Raw genomic sequence first — 18,170 nt, 5'->3', positions numbered from 1 at the left:
AGAGGAATGGGGGCTAGGAGCAGCACGGCAGCAGGATGGAATGCTGCAGCCAGACTTTCTCCCTGGCTATTTCCTAAGGAGCCGGCAAGCCGTGTCTCTTCTCACAACAGTGCTCATTGCCACCTACTGCAGGGCACGCTAATTAAGATATTTCTGAAATTTCAGCCAGGCACACACAAACAAACCTTTCATGAGTAAGAAAATGTCAACAGAATATTAAGTACAGATATTGCATTTCCACGTTTTAAGAAGATATACTTTCTAAATCAATCCTTTTATTTTTTCAAAATTGACCCTGTGCAGACATGGTTTAGACTCCCGGAAAACATGGATCTCCTCATTCCTTTAGCATGTGATATAACAGTATAAAAGAAGTTTTTTAAAAATAAATATTTTTTTATACATCAGGGAGAAAATAAAATTGAAGGATAGTTTTCTAAGGGGCTGTTCAGCATTTCCACCTTAATAAAATAAAGCTTCCTTCCTTAGTGGAAACTTACACGTCTTTGTCATCATCATCATCATGACAAACAGTGTGCCTAATAATAAAGCCTGAGAATTAAAAAGATTTCAAGCCGTACCAATGTTAAATGAAAATGAATACTCAGTGACTCAGCAAACATGGCTTACGGCACCGTGAAGCTTTCATACTCTTTAAACAGAAAACATGATTGTTTATAAAACTAGACACAAACAAAAATAGGCTTTAAGATATTGACATCTACCGGACGACGATAGGCATCTTCTTTGCATCTTAAACCTATAGCAGGAAGAGGGTTTTGTACTCCTAGCAGAGTTGTCAGACCATTGACAGGAATCAGAGGGCTGGGCTGGCATGCCTTTCTTCGGTGAAGCCACTGATATTGAAGTCAAAACGGAGACCTGATTGATTTAGGGAGTGACCCTTCACGTCTTAGGATTTCAACTAAGCGAACCCTAAAGCGATGTCCAGAGCTAGCATCCACCCCCACTGTCCGCAGGCATCCGTGAGCCGCACCGCGTCCCTCTACCCTGTGCTCAGGGATGGATGTGTTGACAAACCCTAACAAGATGCCAAGTGGGAAAGAAAAATGTAAACGTAGATGCTACAGCGATCTTCTCCACATAACTGCAAGGTTTAAAGGACATCGACTGAGAATTCCCAGGACTGTGATTTGTCCATCTCCCTCAGTGTCACTCTGTGAAGGAGCACCATGGATTTGCACCAGGACAGAATGAAAAAAAAAACTAAGCTACACAAGAGTTCATTCGAAAGGCAAAGAGGCTACATTGTTGTGTCAAAAGAATAAGACTTGTGATAGAGTAGAACAGGCACTGAGCCAAGAGCCTTACCTATATTGTGGTTATTCTAAAATATGTCCACAAGTTCTTTGACATGCACTCCTCCCCTTAAGAGGTGGGATCTATGTTACTTCCTTTCAGTGCTCAAGGAAACTTTGTGACTTTTTAAATCAATAAACCACAGCAGCAGTGTTGCTACATGAGGCTAGATCAGAAAAGGCTGTGCAGTTTCCACCTGGTCCCCTTGGGATACGTCCCCTGCGTGAACTGTCAAAAGTCCAACCATCCTGAGACTGTCACTCAGGAGAGGCCAGTGGATGACCTGGGCTGAGCACCCATATGTCAGCCAGCTTCAGCTGTCAACCATGTGGGTGAGTCATCTTGGCCATACTGACCCTTCAAGTCTCCATGTAACTACAGTCCCAACCCACAACTAACCGTAACTGCATGAGAGACTCTAAATGAGAACAGCCCTGCTGAGACCTCCCACGTTCCTGACTCACAAATCATGAGCACAATAAATGGTTGTTTTATGCCGTTAAGATTTGGACTAATCATTTGTTATGTAACAGTTGTAACCAGAAAATATATTGACTCATTTAATTTTCACAACAACCTTACAAAATAGCTCCTCTTATTATTCTCATTTTTTTTTTCAAATGGAGATACTGACTCCCAGAGATGTTAAGTGGCATTTTCTTTCTTTTCTTTAAAAGAGATTTATTAATTTATTAGAGAAGGGGGGGCAGGGGGAGAGGCAGAGGAAGAGGGAGAGAGAGAATCTCAAGCAGACTCCTTGCTGAACACAGAGCCCGAGGTGGGGCTCCATCTCAGGACCCTGAAATCATGACCTGAGCCACAATCAAGACTCCGAGGCTTAACTGACTGAGCCACTCAGGTGCCCCTGAGACATTAAGTAGCATTTTCAAGGTCACATGGCTTGTGAGCAGCAATGCTGGTATTTGAACCCAGGTAGTCGGGTTCCAGAGCCCTTGCTCTTAAGGATCTTGAAATGGGGTATTATCATATCTGAACTTCTTATGTGCCATATCAAATCCTCCTAGCTTCACCTGTGAACACTGTCTCCAGCTTCAGCCACTTCTGCAGAGACCGGTACTGTGTGGACTCTTGCCAAGTTCACCTTGCCTAATACTCCTGCTACTAGTGTCCCAGGAATCCCTGTTGGTACGAGGCACACGATGCTGTAGGATCCTCTCCGAGCCCATTTGTGTATGTCCAGGAAGCGTGGAGGGACTAACACCCCACAGAGCAAACCCAACCTCCAGATAAACTCTTCTCCCTTCCTTCTACAGACACATTTCTGAGAAGCAGTTATTCTGAGAAGCAGGGTCTCAGAGGACCACTTGCAGATCAAGCAATCTATTGCATTTGTTACAAAGTAGTTGTCAGCTTAGCAATATACCATCCTATTAGCTTTGTCTCCTCCACCTTATCTATTTTTAATTCACTTCTACCTCCTTGGATTGCACTCCCTGAGAAGAAGAAACACACAAGCCATGGTTTCAAGGCCTGCTTCCTGTGGAGCTCAGGTCAAGATAACTAAAAATATTTTTACTAAATGATTATGCCTATATATGCATAAATTATATAGCACTGTTTTGCATATTTTAAACTTTTAAAATAAATGGTATTATGTCATGAGATCATTCTGCAAGTTATTTTGTTCACTCAACACTACATTTTGGGAATTTTCCCATGCTGATACATGAAACTATAAGTCATATTAAATGCTGTATATTATTTCATTGTATGAATGTATCTTAGATCATTTATCCATTCTCCTGTATACGGACATGCATAGGATGCTTAGAATTCACCACTAAAATGTTAGTGTGATGCATAATGTTTTTATCCTTTTATGTGCATATGTGGTAAGTCCTCCAGGGTCTACTTAGGGAATTATTGAATTCAAGTGTGCACGTATTTCAATTTTACTAGATATTGCCAAAGTTGTCTTCAAAATCATGGAAGTCTTACATATTCTTGAAAACACCTGATATTATCAGACTTTTTTTAAACACTATTTTTTAGAATAGTTTTAGGTTTACATAAAAATTGAGAGGAAGTTACAGAGATTTCTCCTCTCTCTCCCATCCCCACACACAGGTTCTCAGACTGCCCCATAATTAACATCTCCATCAGAGTGCTACATTTGTTACAATTGATGAACTTACACTGACCTATTATAATCACCTAAAATCTATAGTTTACCTATGGTTCACTCTTGTTGTACATTATATAGGTTGGACAAATGTATAATAACATGTATTCATCATTTATAGTATAATACAAAGTATTTTCACTGCCCTAAAAATACTCTGTTCTCACATATTCATCTGTCATTCCTCCTCAATACCAGGCAGCCACTGAATTTTTTGTTTTTGCCATAGTTTTGCTTTTCCCAGAACGTCAAATAGTTGGAATCATATAGAATATAGCCTTTTCAGACTGGCTTCTTCCACTCTGTAATATGCATGTAAGTTTCCTCCATGTCTTTTCATGGTTTGACAGCTTGCTTCTTTTTATTGCTGAATAATATTCCTTTGTCCTTTGTAGCACAGCTTAATTATCCACTCAGTTATTGAAAAATGTTTTGGTTGCTTCCAGGCTTAGGAAATTATGAACAAAGCAGCTATTAATAGGCAGGTGCAGACTTTTGTGTGGACATAAATTTGGAAATTTGGGTATGTGTTCACTTGGGTATGTGTCAAAACATACAATTGCTGAATCATATGGTAATGTTAGTTTTGTAAGAAACTGCCGTATCTTCCAAAGCAGTTGTACCATTTTGCATTCCCACTGGCAGAGAATGAGAGTTCCTCTAGCTCCACACTCTCAACAGCATTTGGTGTTGACAATGTTCAAATTTTGGCCGTTCTAATATGTGTGTAGTGATATTTCACTATTGTTTTGAGCTTCCACGATAACATATAAAGCAGAGCATCTTTTCTTTATTAAGTTTTTTTTTAATTTTAATTCCAGTACAGTTAACATACAGTGTTATATCAGGTTCAACTGTACAATATAGTGATTCAGCAATTCTACACATTATTCAGGGCTCATCTTTAATCCCCATCACCTATTTCACCCATCCTCCCTCCCCCACTCACCTTCCCTCTGATAGCCATCTGTTTGTTCTCTATAGCTAAAAGTCTGTTCTTGGTTTGTTTGTCTCTCTCTCTCTCTCTCGTTTTGTTCATTTGTTTCTTAAATTCTACAAATGAGTGAAATCATATGGTATTTGTCCTTCTGACTTATTTCACTTAACATTATACTCTGTAGCTCCATCCATGTTGTTGCAAATGGCAAGATTTCATTCTTTTCTGTGGCTGAATATATTCCATTGTACATTTATACCACGTCTTTACACGTCTGGACACTTGGGCTGCTTCCATAATTTGGCTATTGTAAATAATGCTGCAATAAATGTAGGGGTGCATGTATCACTTTGAATCAGTATTTTTGTATTTTGGGGGTAAATACCCAGTAGTGTAATTACTGGATCATAGGGTAGTTCTATTTTTAACTTTTTGAGGAAACTCCATACTGTTTTTAAAGTGGAGCATCTTTTAATATGCTTATTTGCCATCTGTCTATCTTCTTTGGTGAGGTGCCGGTTAAGGTCCTTGGCCCATTTTTTTAATTAATTGGGTTGTTTGTTTCCTTATTTTTGAGTTTCAAGAGTTCTTTGTATGTTTTGGACAGTCCTCTATCAGGTATGACTTTTGCAAATATATTTTCCCGTCTGTGGCTCATCTTCTCATTCTCCTGACATTGTCATTCACAAAGCAGTTTTTAATTTTAATGAAGTCCAGCTTATCCATTTTTTCTTTAATGGATTGTGCCTCTGGTGTTGTACCTAAAAAGTTATTGCCATACCTAAGGTCATCTAGGTTTTCCCTATTATCTTCTAGGAGTTTTATACTTTTGCATTTTATGTTCAGGTCTATGATCCACTTCGAGTTAATTTTTATGAAGCATATAAGGTCACTGTCTAGATTCTTTTTTTTTTTTTTTTTTTGCATGTGCTTGTCTAGTTGCCCTAGCACTATTTGCTGAAAAGACTATCTTTGATCCATTTTATTGCCTTTGCTCTTTTGTCAAAGATCAGTGACTATATTTATGTGGGTCTATTTCTAGGCTCTCTATTCTTTTCCATTAAACTATTTGTCTATTTTTTCACCAATACCACATTGTCCTGGTTACTCTCCTAGTAAGTCTTAAAATTGGGTAGTGTCAATCCTCTAACTTTGTTCTTCTCCAATATTTTATTGGCTATTCTGGGACTTTTGCCTCTCTGTATAAACTTTAGAATCGGTTTGGTAATATCCATAAAATAACTTGCTGAGATTTTGATTGGGATGGCAATGACTCCATAGTTCAAGTTGGGAAGAGCTGTCATCTTGATAATATTGAGTCTTCTACTCATGAGCATATAGTATCTCCCTATTTATTTAGTTCTTCTTTGATTTCATCCATCAGAGTTCTATAGTTTTCCTCATACAGATGTTGTACATATATATTTTTTAGATTCATACCGAAACATTTCATTTTAGGGGGTGCTAATATAATTTGTGTTGTGTTTTTAATTTCTAGTTCCGCTTGTTGATTGCTGATATATAGGAAAGCAATTGACTTTTGTTATATTAACCTTGAATCCTGAAACTTGCTATAATCACATATTAGCTTCAGGAGGACTTTTTTGTCGATGCTTTTGGATTTTCTCCATAGATGATCATGTCATCTGTGAGCCAAGCTTTATTTCCTCTCAGTCTGTATAGCTTTTATTTCCTTTTATTGTCTTATTGCATTAGGTAAATTTATTAGACTTTTAAAGCTTTTTTTCTTTAACTTTATAGATGTGGAGAGGAATTAAATTTGTTATTTGCATTTTCCCGGATTATTGATGAGGTGGAACATATTGATTATTGTGATTATTGGTGAGATTTAAGCATGTTCTCATTTTTCAAATTTTTGTCTTGACATTGATTTTTTTTTTTAGTAAAATTAGTATATTCTGGATTCTAACCTTTTGTTTACTGAATGCATTGCAAGTATCTTTTCCCATCCCAGGATGTATATTTTTATTTTTATGCATCTGTCACTGCAGAAAATATTTAATATATTTGAGTTTTCTGTTTCCTTATATATCTTTAACTTTTTGCATCTTTCTCAAGCAAGACTCAACATGTTTATAAAAAAACAGGAAATCAGAACTATTTGTTTTTAAAAATTTTTTTAATTTTGCTTTTTGCATTTAAGTCTTTAACTCATCTTGAACAATTTATTTTTTGGTAGGGTTCAGGTACTTTTTTCTGAAGAGAAACAACATATTCTACTGTATCTCATATGATTTCTTCCTATTTCATCTTTTGAACTTTTTATTCTATTTTACTAGTTAATTTTTCTATCCCCATGTTATTATCAATCACATTGCCTTAATTACTATATAGTTTTATAATTCCTCAACCATTTCCTTCTTTTTCAAATCTGTCTTGGCTATTCTTGACTCATTTTTCTTCTATCTGGATTTTAGGAACAGCTTTTTTAAAGTTTTTTTGAAAAAATCCTGAAAAAACATTGGATTTAAAGAATAGCAATATATCTTTATGAAAATGAGTCTTCCTACCTAGGAACATGGTATTTTTGTAAGTCTTTATGCCTTTAAACAATTTATTGTATTTTTTCTACAAAGGTATTAAATATTTTTGTTATATTTATCCCTGGATATCTTATAGATTCTTTTGCTATTCTCTAGGCTGAGCAGACAAATGTTAAAATAAGTAAATATGACATTCAGAAAATGATGGGTTTTATGAAGTAAAAAACAGTGGATTATAGTAGAACCTTTCTGAAAGGGGATAGGGAGGATTATTTTAGGCAGGCTAATAAACAGTCTTGTAAGAGGAGGTTATATTTGAGCTGAGACCTGAATAGTGAAAAGGTGCCAGCCTTGTATAGATATGGAAGAAAAACCAAAAAATCAAGGTCCTTGAAGGGCCAGTTTATCTAGAGCAAAGTGAAGCAGGAAGAGCTGTATGAAATGCAGTCAGATCATGAAGACCCTTGCAAACCAGAGTAAGGAGCTTAAATGAGCATGGACTCTGGGATTTGGAGCTTTGTTCTACCCACTGAGAGACCACTAGGACTTGCGGTCCAGAGAGATCAGCTATTTGGGCTAAGGATGCCCAAGACACACTGGGTATATCCATTCTTGCATAATAGGAGTAACCTTAAAGTAAGTGTGGCCTTTCTCCTAAAACTCCAAAATTACAGCATCAATGTATTCATCATACACTTCTTACTGACAGACAGAAGATAACAGAAATCATGCTTCACATTTAAATTCTAAAGGGTTGCCAGAGATTAATAGTGCGCTCCTGTCAAAAACTGTTTTTATTAATTACTATGAGTGTTTTTATTACTACTAGTTCTCATGTACTTACCCAGCATTCTGGATTCTGCTTACTGAAGCAATCTTTTCCAAGACCCAGTCAGCGTTCTCTGTTGAACCTATCTGCCAGGAATGTTTATCCATATATTCACCTGACAACTCAACATCTGGCTACTATCAAAATTCACTCTTCCATTTAAAAGAAGATAACCTTCAAAACTGACATGCATTTAGCTACATCTGTCTGGATCTTTTTGCAATTTCCTTTCCCATGCTTTCTAAAGCCCAACAGCCACTTTCTTTCCTGCCCAAGGCCACTCCATCACTAAGCACCATCTTTGGGAAAGCTCCACATCCAATTCAGTCTTGCACGGTGAGATAATATCATGCAGTGATTACAATGGAGTTGGTTTATTAACTGGGATGGTGTCATTGACCAGATTAACCCAGTTCTTAGCTTTCTTCCAACAATGTTTATCTGAGTCAAAAAAGAAATACATGACAGAAGGCAGTGTAGATGGAAGTATTTAAGGAGGGCAGGTTTCTTCCCAAGAGCCAAAAAAATCTTTGGAGGCTTTCAATGGGTATCGAAGAAGTAAACCATCGTGGTAATCTTGATTCTCCACTAAAATGTGATTCTGAATACTGATCTTGGCAGTGCTTATTATAGATTTCTCCACTTCTAGATGACTCAATGCCTTAAGGGCATTTGGGATTGGAAAGGACCATTAGCTCTTCTTCATCTTCTATCATCAACAGGGTAATTCTTTCATATGTCCTTGAGCAGTTCTCACTTACATGACTCATATCACTTTTTCCAAACCCTCATAACTGCACAACACTCAGTATTACACCAAAAACTTGGGGCAGAACTTTGAAGCTGACTTCACCATTTCTTTCATGACTTACTGTATAACTTCAGGCAAGTTATATAAACTTCATGTGTCTCAGTTTTCTCTTCTTAAATGTTGATAGCAGAGTTTTTTGGATCAATTTATTGATACATTTAAAACAGACCTTGACGTATAGCAAGTATTCAATTATGTTATCTATTAATTTTTTTCTGACAAATGCCCTATTCCTCCTCCATCAAACATCACTTTTTAAAAAAAAAATGGCCTTATTAATTACTTCACGGTTAACATAGGTTAACATACCTGAACTCTCTCATATGGTTATCCTTCTTTTTCTGCTGATTTAACCTCTACCGTTCTTCCTTTTTGTCTCCCATCTTAGGATTATTCCTCCACCAAAGAATGATTAATCCTTTTGTGTGCCAGATAGTATCCTCCAGAACCTTGTTAATTTATTATGCCCTCTTACAAATATCCTCAACATTTTCTTCTTCCATGACTCTTTAATTCTGGCCCAAAATATGTTCACATTTCTTTTTTTTTTTTTTTAATTCTGTAGTACAACCATTTTGGAAGACAACTTGGCAGTTCTTACAAAGCTAATCATGGTCTTAAAATACAATCGAGCAATTGTACTCCTAGGTTTTTAACCAAAAGAGTTAAAAACTTACATCCACACCAAAACCTGTATATGAATGTTTGTAACATCTTTATTCATAATTACCAAAAATTGAAAGCAACTGAGATATCCTTCATTAGATGAACAGATAAACTATGGTACATCTATACAATGAAATATTGATCAGCAATAAGAAGAAGTGAGCTATCAAGGCACAAAAAGACATAGGGGAAACTTAAATGCATTTTACTAAGTGAAAGAAGCCAATCTGGAAAGGCTATATACTATATGATTTCAACTATATGACATTCTGGAAAAGGTAAAACTATAGAGACAGTAAAAAGGTTAGTGTTTGCCAAGGATTAGGGAGGAAGGATAGGTAGAACACAGAGGATTTTTTAGGGCATGAAACTATTCTATATAATTTATAATGATGGATGTGTGACATTATTTGGCAAAATCTGTACAACGGTACAACAGATAAAATGAACTTTAAACTATGGATTTAGTTAATAATATATCAATATTGGCTCACCAATAATAACAAATGTACCACACAAATGTAAGTTTGTTAATAATAGAAGAAACTAGGGGTACCTGGGTGGCTCGGTTGGTTAAGCGTCTGACTCTTGATTTCGGCTCAGGTCATGATTTCAGGGTTGTGGGATCAAGCCCTGCATTGGGCTCCACACTCAGCAGGGAGTCTGAGATTCTCTTTCTCTGTAGCCCCCCTTTTTCTCTCTCTAAGATAAATAAATAAATCTTTAAAAAATAATAATAATAGAAGAAACTGGACTGGAAGAGAGAGAATATATGAGAACTAGCTGTATTTTTGGTTTAATTTTTCTGTAAACCTAAAACTGCTTTAAGAAATAAAGTTTATTAATAATTTTTAAAACCTTAAGCTTTATCTATATCCTTTCACAACAGCACCTAGATTAGTATTTGATTAACTGCTAGAAGGTATATATATATACCAGGGGTAGGAATCTTGGGGGCCATCTTAGAACTCTGCCTATCCTACTATCCTATCCTATGCTGTCCACTCTCAACAACATCCTTTGTGGCAATAGACTAAAGTTGGTGACCCCTAGATTTGTAAATTGGGCTCTTTTTTTTTTTTTTCTCTTTCCATATAGTTGCCTGGATTACTTTAACTACTTCCATGGTTTCAACTACTTTTTTTTTCTTATAGTGTTAACCACTGTAAAATTGATCTATCCTACCTATTTAACTTTTCTGAACCTCATATCCATATTTCTAGCTGCCTCTTCATGATATCCATTGACATTTCCAATAGAGACTTAAGGAAAATTCATTAATGCTCCTATAGACACACCTAAAATAAGAACATAAGTCTCCCTGTCAACCCTTTCTGTCTTCAAATGAGATCATCATTTACTCAGTTGCTCAAAACAGAAAACTTAGAGCTTTGCTTGGTATTTATTGAAGGCTTAGTATAGATTAGAGACTCTCTTAAATTTTGTACAAGTATTAACATTTAATCCTCACACAACATCTCTATGGGAAAAATACAATTATTTGGAAACCTTGGTCAAGAACCTTTCCCAGGATCTTATATCTAGGACAAGGTGGTGCTAGAGACAAAACTGTCAGATTCAAGATCTAAGCTCTTAACCACTGTACTATTTTTCTTTCCCCATGCCCACCTGGTTATCAAATCTCACTAATTATACCTCGGCAATATCATTCAAATTTATCTCCTTATTTCTAGCTCTGCTTTCGTGGCCTTGGTTCTGCATCTCATGAAATATTTCCCTAATCTCCGGACTGGGATTCCCAACTACAACGCTTGTTTATTTAAAAGGATGTCTACATCCCAGTCATATCAATTACACTTAAATGGAAACAAAGGTTTTTACTGCCCTACTTAAAGTTTTCTTACCCAAACTTTGTAGCTTGCCATACAAAACCTTTCTCTATTCAATCCTGCCCATATTTTCCATCTTGTCCCTTTGTATATAAGTGAATCTGTGTCATGTCTCCCATGGTACCCTTTTCTGTACATGTTTATATTTTCAATGCTGTGAGTTCCCTAAGCACAGCAATCTATATAGCATAGTACTGGGCATATAAAATGGACTCAATAAATATGCACTGAGTAAACTGTATTTAGAATCTATTTTTCCTTGTTTCAAAAATTCCCATTAAAAGATTACTTCAAGAAACTAAATGGATAATTTTGTGACTAAAAATACCAATATATACCATATAATTCTCTCTATATGGAGTAGATGCACATGTAGTTAATTACACAGGAAATATTTCTATCTGGTGAGATCAGGCCCTGGGGTCTCATTCCCTATTTCATGTATTACATCAGTATCTTTGTTCAAACAGTTATGTGACTACATTTGTTTGTTTGCAGGTAGTTGGGTCCACAGCAATGGTTTTCTACTCCAACTGCTTCATCTCCACCCCTATTTGTATTGCTGCTAGATGAAACACCTAACAGTAACCCATCTATAAACTATATAGACATTTGACTATGACACTGAAGGAAAATGGCAGCTATCAATGAAATGAACAGGATCACCCAAGTACATTCATGGGCTATAATAAACAGCATTTCCTAAAAGCATGATTCAGATGTCCTTTCTCAAGTTATAATTAACTGATACCCACAACTGGTTAGTTTGTGGATATTCCTGCTTTAGCAAAATAAGGTTAATTTCTTGTGGTTACCATTTTAAAATAAATTCTCACATCAGAAAACTTTCAAGCTTTCTCTGCCTTGCCAAGCTTGCTCTCTTCCTTGTTTACACTTCTAATAATTTTCATGTGCTCCTTCTGCTAAAACCCAAGGGTGGACTCCTGACCTCCTTGCTAGAGGTGCGAATGATGCCAGGGTTAGTGAGTGTTCTGCGGTTTCCCAAAGCTCCTCCTCCCTAGACCGTGACAATTCTTCGGATGCTGAGGTTGGGAAGCAGGACAGGGGACAGTCCTGGGGTGCAGCTCGAAGGGAAGGAAGCCGAATCCTTGGGGGTTGAAGAGGTGCGAGGGGATCAGCGTGCAATGCGGAGTGTGGACCTCTTGGGCCATCCTGCTGCTGTCCCCAGCTCTGCTCTTCCGCCCGACCGGCCCGCGCGGGCCGCTGTCCACAGTGGGAGGTACTGAAAGCAAGGAGCGGGCGCGGGGGCGGCGAGGCGGACAGCTCCTCCGAGCGCCCCCCTCCTCGCTCCGCGGCTCCTCCAGCCCTCCCCTCCTCCCGCAGCCATGTTCCACGCGCGGGGAGGGGCGGGGGAAGGGGAGAGGGACGGGGGATCAGGGCGGAGAGAGCCGGCTCTGCCTCAGGGAAGGAGGGGATGAGAGTTGGGGAGAGCAGCAGGAGGAGGAGGAGGAGGCGGCGGCGGCTAGCGAGGAGCCAGCGCTGGGTCCTGCAGTAGGACTCCCAGGAGCCACCATCATGGTGAAGAGGAAGAGCTCCGAGGGCCAGGAGCAGGACAGCGGCCGCGGCATCCCCCTGCCCATCCAGACCTTCCTGTGGCGGCAAACCAGGTGAGGGGCGCAGAGGGCGCGCCGCGGGCCACCCTGGGCTGGGGACGCTCCTGGGGCCGCCTGGGTCACCGCCGCCGCCGCTGCCGCCACTGCTGCTGAGGCCGCGCCACAGCCTGCAGCTCCCTCTCTGGGGCTGGAAAGCAAGCCCTCCGCACCTGCTTAAAAACACGCATTTAAAAAATATTTCCGTGAAGTTTGGCGACAAGCAGATTGGCAGTTGAATAAATATATACATTATTTAGGGGGTGGGAGGGCAGAAAGCCTAGGAAGAGGGGGCGGGGAACTAGGGAAGATCATTATGACTGGTTGTGCTCTTGCGTCCAATTTCCCCTCCATCTCCTGCTTTAATTCCAGGCCGGTGACCTGTTGTTTTTCCAGCTCCTGTTTGGCGAATATCAGCTATGCCCACTTGTTAACCATTTTTGCTCGGATTCAGCCACTGTAGTCTTCCTGGTTCAAGACCCTGAGGAGGAGGATTTTTTATAAGCATTTTTTTTTTCCTGGAAAGACCTCTGAAACCTATTCTAATAAACAAGAAACAAGGTTTCCATTATTATTATTATTATTATTAATTATTATTATTATTTTAGAAATTTATCAGATAAAAAATTAGGTTCTGGAAATCACACCCCACAAACTGTTCATTTTTAGTTTTTAATATAATTATACACATGAGCAAGACACCGCTCCTGACCATTGGCAATTTGGAATCTGATTAGGGAAAAGTCCTCAGAATAAGAGTGGATACAGAAAATGTGGAGAGCCACATCTCTTTCATACATGTAACTACACATGTAAAAGCAAATGTCATCAGCTGTTCAACACCTGCTCATTAACAAGCTATAGGGAGGCATGAAATTTGAGTTATATAGCGCTGTGTCTTATCCGTTGAAAAATATGTCATAAAGATGCTAATAATTTTATTATAACCACTATCTCTATTAATTTTTCAGTGCATTTTTGAGGCCTAAACTGGGAAAGCAGTATGAAGCCTCATGTGTGGTATGTGATATTCACTATTTAATGATTATTTCCATGTTCTGTGTGGTCATTTCAACCCAAAGAAAGGCATGAAATTGTACTGACTGTATAGATTAATTCGCTCAGCAAATATTATTGAACACCTACTAGTGCTAGGCATAGTTCTAAATGATGGGATAGAGCAATAATCAAAATACAGAGTTTGCATTCTAGTGGGAGGAAGCCAAGCCACTCACAAATAAGTAAAATACATAATAAGGCAGATAGTGATAAGCACTATGGAGAAAAATGAAGCAAAAAAGACTGGGGACACTGGCAACTGGGGGGGCGGGCGTAGGAGTGGATTCCATGTTAAGAGCAGTGGATAGGTAAGGTTTACCTGCTAATGTGACTGTTAGAGAAAACTGTGACAAGAGGGAGGGAGGAATAGGTAAGGAAACAGCAAAGGGGAGCAGCAAGTCTAAAGCATCTTATCTCCAAGTGAATAGAAGTAGAGCAGTAGAAGAAAGGGTGGAGAGATTACAGAGAACCAGGTGGTGAAGAGCCTTGCAGGACAAGTATAAGAAGTCCATTCCTTCATCAACAAAATTGAGACTGTTATGGTGGAAGGTAAAGAGATGAGGGCCCATGAACTACTCAAAGTCATATACAGTTTTGAACTTATATGTCTTGCATGTTTTGTGCAAGTCTGAAAATAGATGATATAAAATAATTATGAAAATAAGCTATTAATATGTATACTCTATAGAGTGCACTTGTCCTGAGATTCTAAGGGAATCCCATATCCTTAAAAATGTCCAAATCACAAATTGAAAGCAAAAGACATGAAATCATGAAGCAAAAATGAAATGAAATTTTCATAGATTTCATTAAAACAGGAGCTCAAATAAAGACCTTCACATTTCACATATCATAACCTAAAAGGGGAAACCTACCCATTTAGGCATTGCCATGAAAATTTGCAAATGACTACATAGTAAGGAGTTCTGAAATGTGTTAGGGCCCTTAAAAACGATGAAAGCCAATTAGAGAGTTTTAAACAAGCACACAGGTACACACACTCAAATAGGAATTTGTTTTGTTGTATCTCTTGCCCTTCAAAGTTGCCGCAGAGATATTTTTAAAATATAATCTTTTAATAAGGACCTTTAAATGGAATTTGTTGTTGTATTTAGCTCGTTAGAGTAATTTGACAGTTAAGAAATCACTGAGCCTTCCATAAATCATGCTTACAATTATACTAGCTTAAAATAATCCTGACTTTTCCCTGTTCTTGGCAAAGATCTGGCATTTTTAATATAGTCATACAGTATCAAACAACTAAGTCACAGATAGATAGAGAAATAAAAATGCAGAAAGCAGTTTTCAGGGTTTAAAAAATAAGAGTTATATTGGCAACATTTAAGAAGAAAATGACATTAAGTACCCAGAGTGCCCTAATATTATAATATATACATCTCATCCTCTAAAATGTATTCAATAAGACTGTGTAAATTCTTTATCATCTTTTAATGCCCCACATACTCACGCTTTACTTAATGAATACTTAGATACCTGAGGGCTGAAGAACTTAAAAGCATTTGGATCTTACCTTATTCAGTTAAAAAAACAACAACAACAAAAAACCCATATCTCTGTTTATACTCCTTACCAAAACCTCATCATGCTTTTCCTTATGAAGGTGAATTTCTTATTTTCCTTTTTTGAGTCAAAAAGTAATTCATTTTCTTCAGAGAATCTCTGTATTAATCCATGTCTTTTTCTCTGGTATCCTAATAATATCAATAATACAGCTTGAATATTTGGAACCTGTATTATGATCACTCTATAGCATACTGCCACAGTTTTCCTGATTACATAGGGCATCAAGTAGCAATCGGGTTCAATTCATACAAGTCAAATATTTATTAAATTTATTTTAATACTTGGAATCTATACTTTCCTTAACCCCTTATAGTGATATCCCCCTCCCCATTCAAATAACAACAACAACAACAACTGGGAGTAGGTCACATTTGTCCTGGGATGTTTCACTCTCTGAAAGTATCCCTGGCCAAGAGAGAAGATTTAATAAACCAGCAAAGCTATGGCTTATTTCCCTTCATTCTCCTCTCCCTTCCTTCCTTTCTTTCTTCAACAGGTATAAGAAGTATCTTTATGGTTACAGGCCTTAGGCAAGAAATGCCTTGTGTCATGTTATTGCTAAGGACATGAAATAATTCAGAGACCCTCCCCAAATCAGATTTCTTGAAAGAGTTGTATCTTATTTACACTTGTTGAACATTGACACAAATTCCGTCCTCAAGATGCTTTCACAAAAGACAATTCACTTCGTTCTGCAATTGTAACAGCCCCTTTGGATGCCTCAGCAGCATTTTATAAAATATTATATGAGTTAAATATGGTGGTGTGCCTTTTTTTTAGAGGAAGCTAATTTTGGTGAAAATAAAAATCACTTAGTAATTCAAGTCCTATATTTTAAATCAAAAACCTAAAAATGGTTAAAAAGTAATGATCATTGACTCATTGTACGTTGACATGAAATGCAGTTTGAGTGCACTCTAAAAAATTTGATCCAGTGATTTGCATCTTGGTGTAGTACCTTGATCTCCAGTTTCTTGTCAGCCAGAATCTCCAATTCCTTATTTCACACGATTTTTTCTTCTTCTTTTTTGGTATCTACAGTCCTTTGAACGCGTGTTGGTGGAGAACAAGCTGCATGGCCTTTCTCCAGCGCTCTCTGAAGCCATCCAGAGCATTTCCAGATGGGAGCTGGTGCAAGCTGCTTTGCCTCACGTCCTCCACTGCACTGCAACGCTGCTTTCAAACAGGAACAAGTTAGGTTGGTTCTTCCGCATTCCTTCTTCATGGCATACAATCATCAGCACTCGTGCTGACATTTACTGGCTACTTGCTCTTTTCCCAGGCACCGAACATATATGATGTCATTTAGTTCTCATAAAAGCCCCCTCACGTGGGTACCACTATGATCTCCATTTTACCAATGAAGGAACTGGCTCTCTTATTTTTAAATTTTAAATTTTACAAGTAATACATGAATATCTTTTCCTTTTAAACATTAAAACATTACAGGGAAGCTGAAGACTATCACCCATCCAAGATGAGTTCCGATCCAATTTCTCTTTGGCCCTCTCAACTCCTAAAGCGACCCCTTGCACTTTATAGTCCATGTGTACGTGCATGCGTTGTGCATAGAGACTCTTCTTTTTTAGATTATCTTGTGGATTGCTTTTCTCACGTGGTAACATGTCCTAACATCCACCCCATGTTCGCACACAAGCTGTTTTCCCTCCAGTTCTTTCCCCTTATTTGGGTCTCTGCACAAATGTTATCTTTACCGAGGGGTTTCTTGGTCACCCTGTCTAACGTAAAGTAGTTGCTATCTTCAGAGCCTGGGTTCTTAACCACTACACTGCCTATTTGGAGATAGATATGGATATCAGACTGAAGAGATAGGATGCATGCAGTTTCTCCTCCTATGACACTATGTTATTCTGCAGAGATTATAACCAGTTAGAAAGCCCCCAAACAAAAATGAGCCCTTCCAGGGATGCCTGGGTGGCTCAGTCAGTGAAGCATCTGCCTTCGGCTCAGGTCATGATCCCAAGGTCCTGGGATCAAGCCCTGCGTCAGGCTCCATGCTCAGCGGCGAGTCTGCTTCTCCCTCTCCCTCTGTGATCTCTCACTCTCTCTCAAATAAATAAATAAATAAATCTTAAGGGGGGGGGGAAAGAATGAGCCCTTCCAGCTGTGGTTGTAAGAAATATAGAGAAATGCTAGTGTATTCCAGGAAATCAAGCCACAGAGCAATGCAAGGATGTTCTTCCCACACCCAGAGTTGATATCCACTGTTCTGGTAGCAGAGTTTGTCTTAACTTGGCTGTGTGATTGTCCCCTTGCAGGCCACCAGGATAAACTGGGTGTTGCTGAGACAAAGCTCCTTCACACCCTGCATTGGATGCTTCTAGAGGCTCCCCAGGACTGCAACAGCGAGCGGTTTGGGGGCACAGACCGTGGCTCCAGCTGGGGTGGCAGCAGCAGTGCTTTCATCCACCAGGTAGAAAACCAGGGTTCCCCAGTTCAGCCTTGCCAGAGCAGCTCCAACGATGAAGACGAGAACAACCGAAGGAAGATCTTCCAGAACTCCATGGCCACCGTGGAGCTCTTTGTGTTTCTGTTTGCTCCTCTGGTACACAGGATCAAGGTAAGGAGAGGGCTAGTATTCAGCTGAGGGGGGATGGAGGTGATGTGAGCTTCAAATGGTATTTCCATATTTCCATATTTGGTTGTCCATGTCTTTATATGATCATGTGGCAAGCCAAGACATGGAGAGCTTAATTTCTATATCAAACCACTGAACATGATTTCAAAAATACAGTTCTCTGTGTATCATGTATCTACTTAAAAATCTTCAAAGGTTCTCCTGCCCGAAGATAATGCCCCACATATTAAACATGCATATAAGGTCAAGGAACTTTTA

General features: G+C 38.6%; 1 protein-coding gene across 3 annotated transcripts in view; it reads left to right on the top strand.

The window, feature by feature from the left end:
• The first annotated feature begins 12,445 nt into the window (after positions 1 to 12,445).
• UNC80 (unc-80 homolog, NALCN channel complex subunit) overlaps positions 12,446 to 18,170 on the top strand; it is a 228,768-nt gene continuing 223,043 nt past the window's right edge. For all 3 annotated transcript variants that reach the window (XM_035007254.1, XM_035007252.1, XM_035007253.1), the window contains exons 1-4: positions 12,446 to 12,688; positions 13,642 to 13,690; positions 16,355 to 16,511; positions 17,593 to 17,894. In XM_035007254.1, coding sequence (XP_034863145.1) covers positions 12,597 to 12,688; positions 13,642 to 13,690; positions 16,355 to 16,511; positions 17,593 to 17,894 — 600 coding nt within the window. In that variant the 5' untranslated portion in view covers positions 12,446 to 12,596. The remainder of the gene's footprint in view (positions 12,689 to 13,641; positions 13,691 to 16,354; positions 16,512 to 17,592; positions 17,895 to 18,170) is intronic.

Source organism: Mirounga leonina, unplaced genomic scaffold (assembly GCF_011800145.1).
Source record: "Mirounga leonina isolate KUSES-001 unplaced genomic scaffold, KU_Mleo_1.0 Mir_151, whole genome shotgun sequence".
Classification (NCBI taxonomy): domain Eukaryota; kingdom Metazoa; phylum Chordata; class Mammalia; order Carnivora; family Phocidae; genus Mirounga; species Mirounga leonina.
The sequence above is the reverse complement of the archived record's forward strand: the minus strand, read 5'-3'. Positions and strand labels throughout refer to the sequence as shown.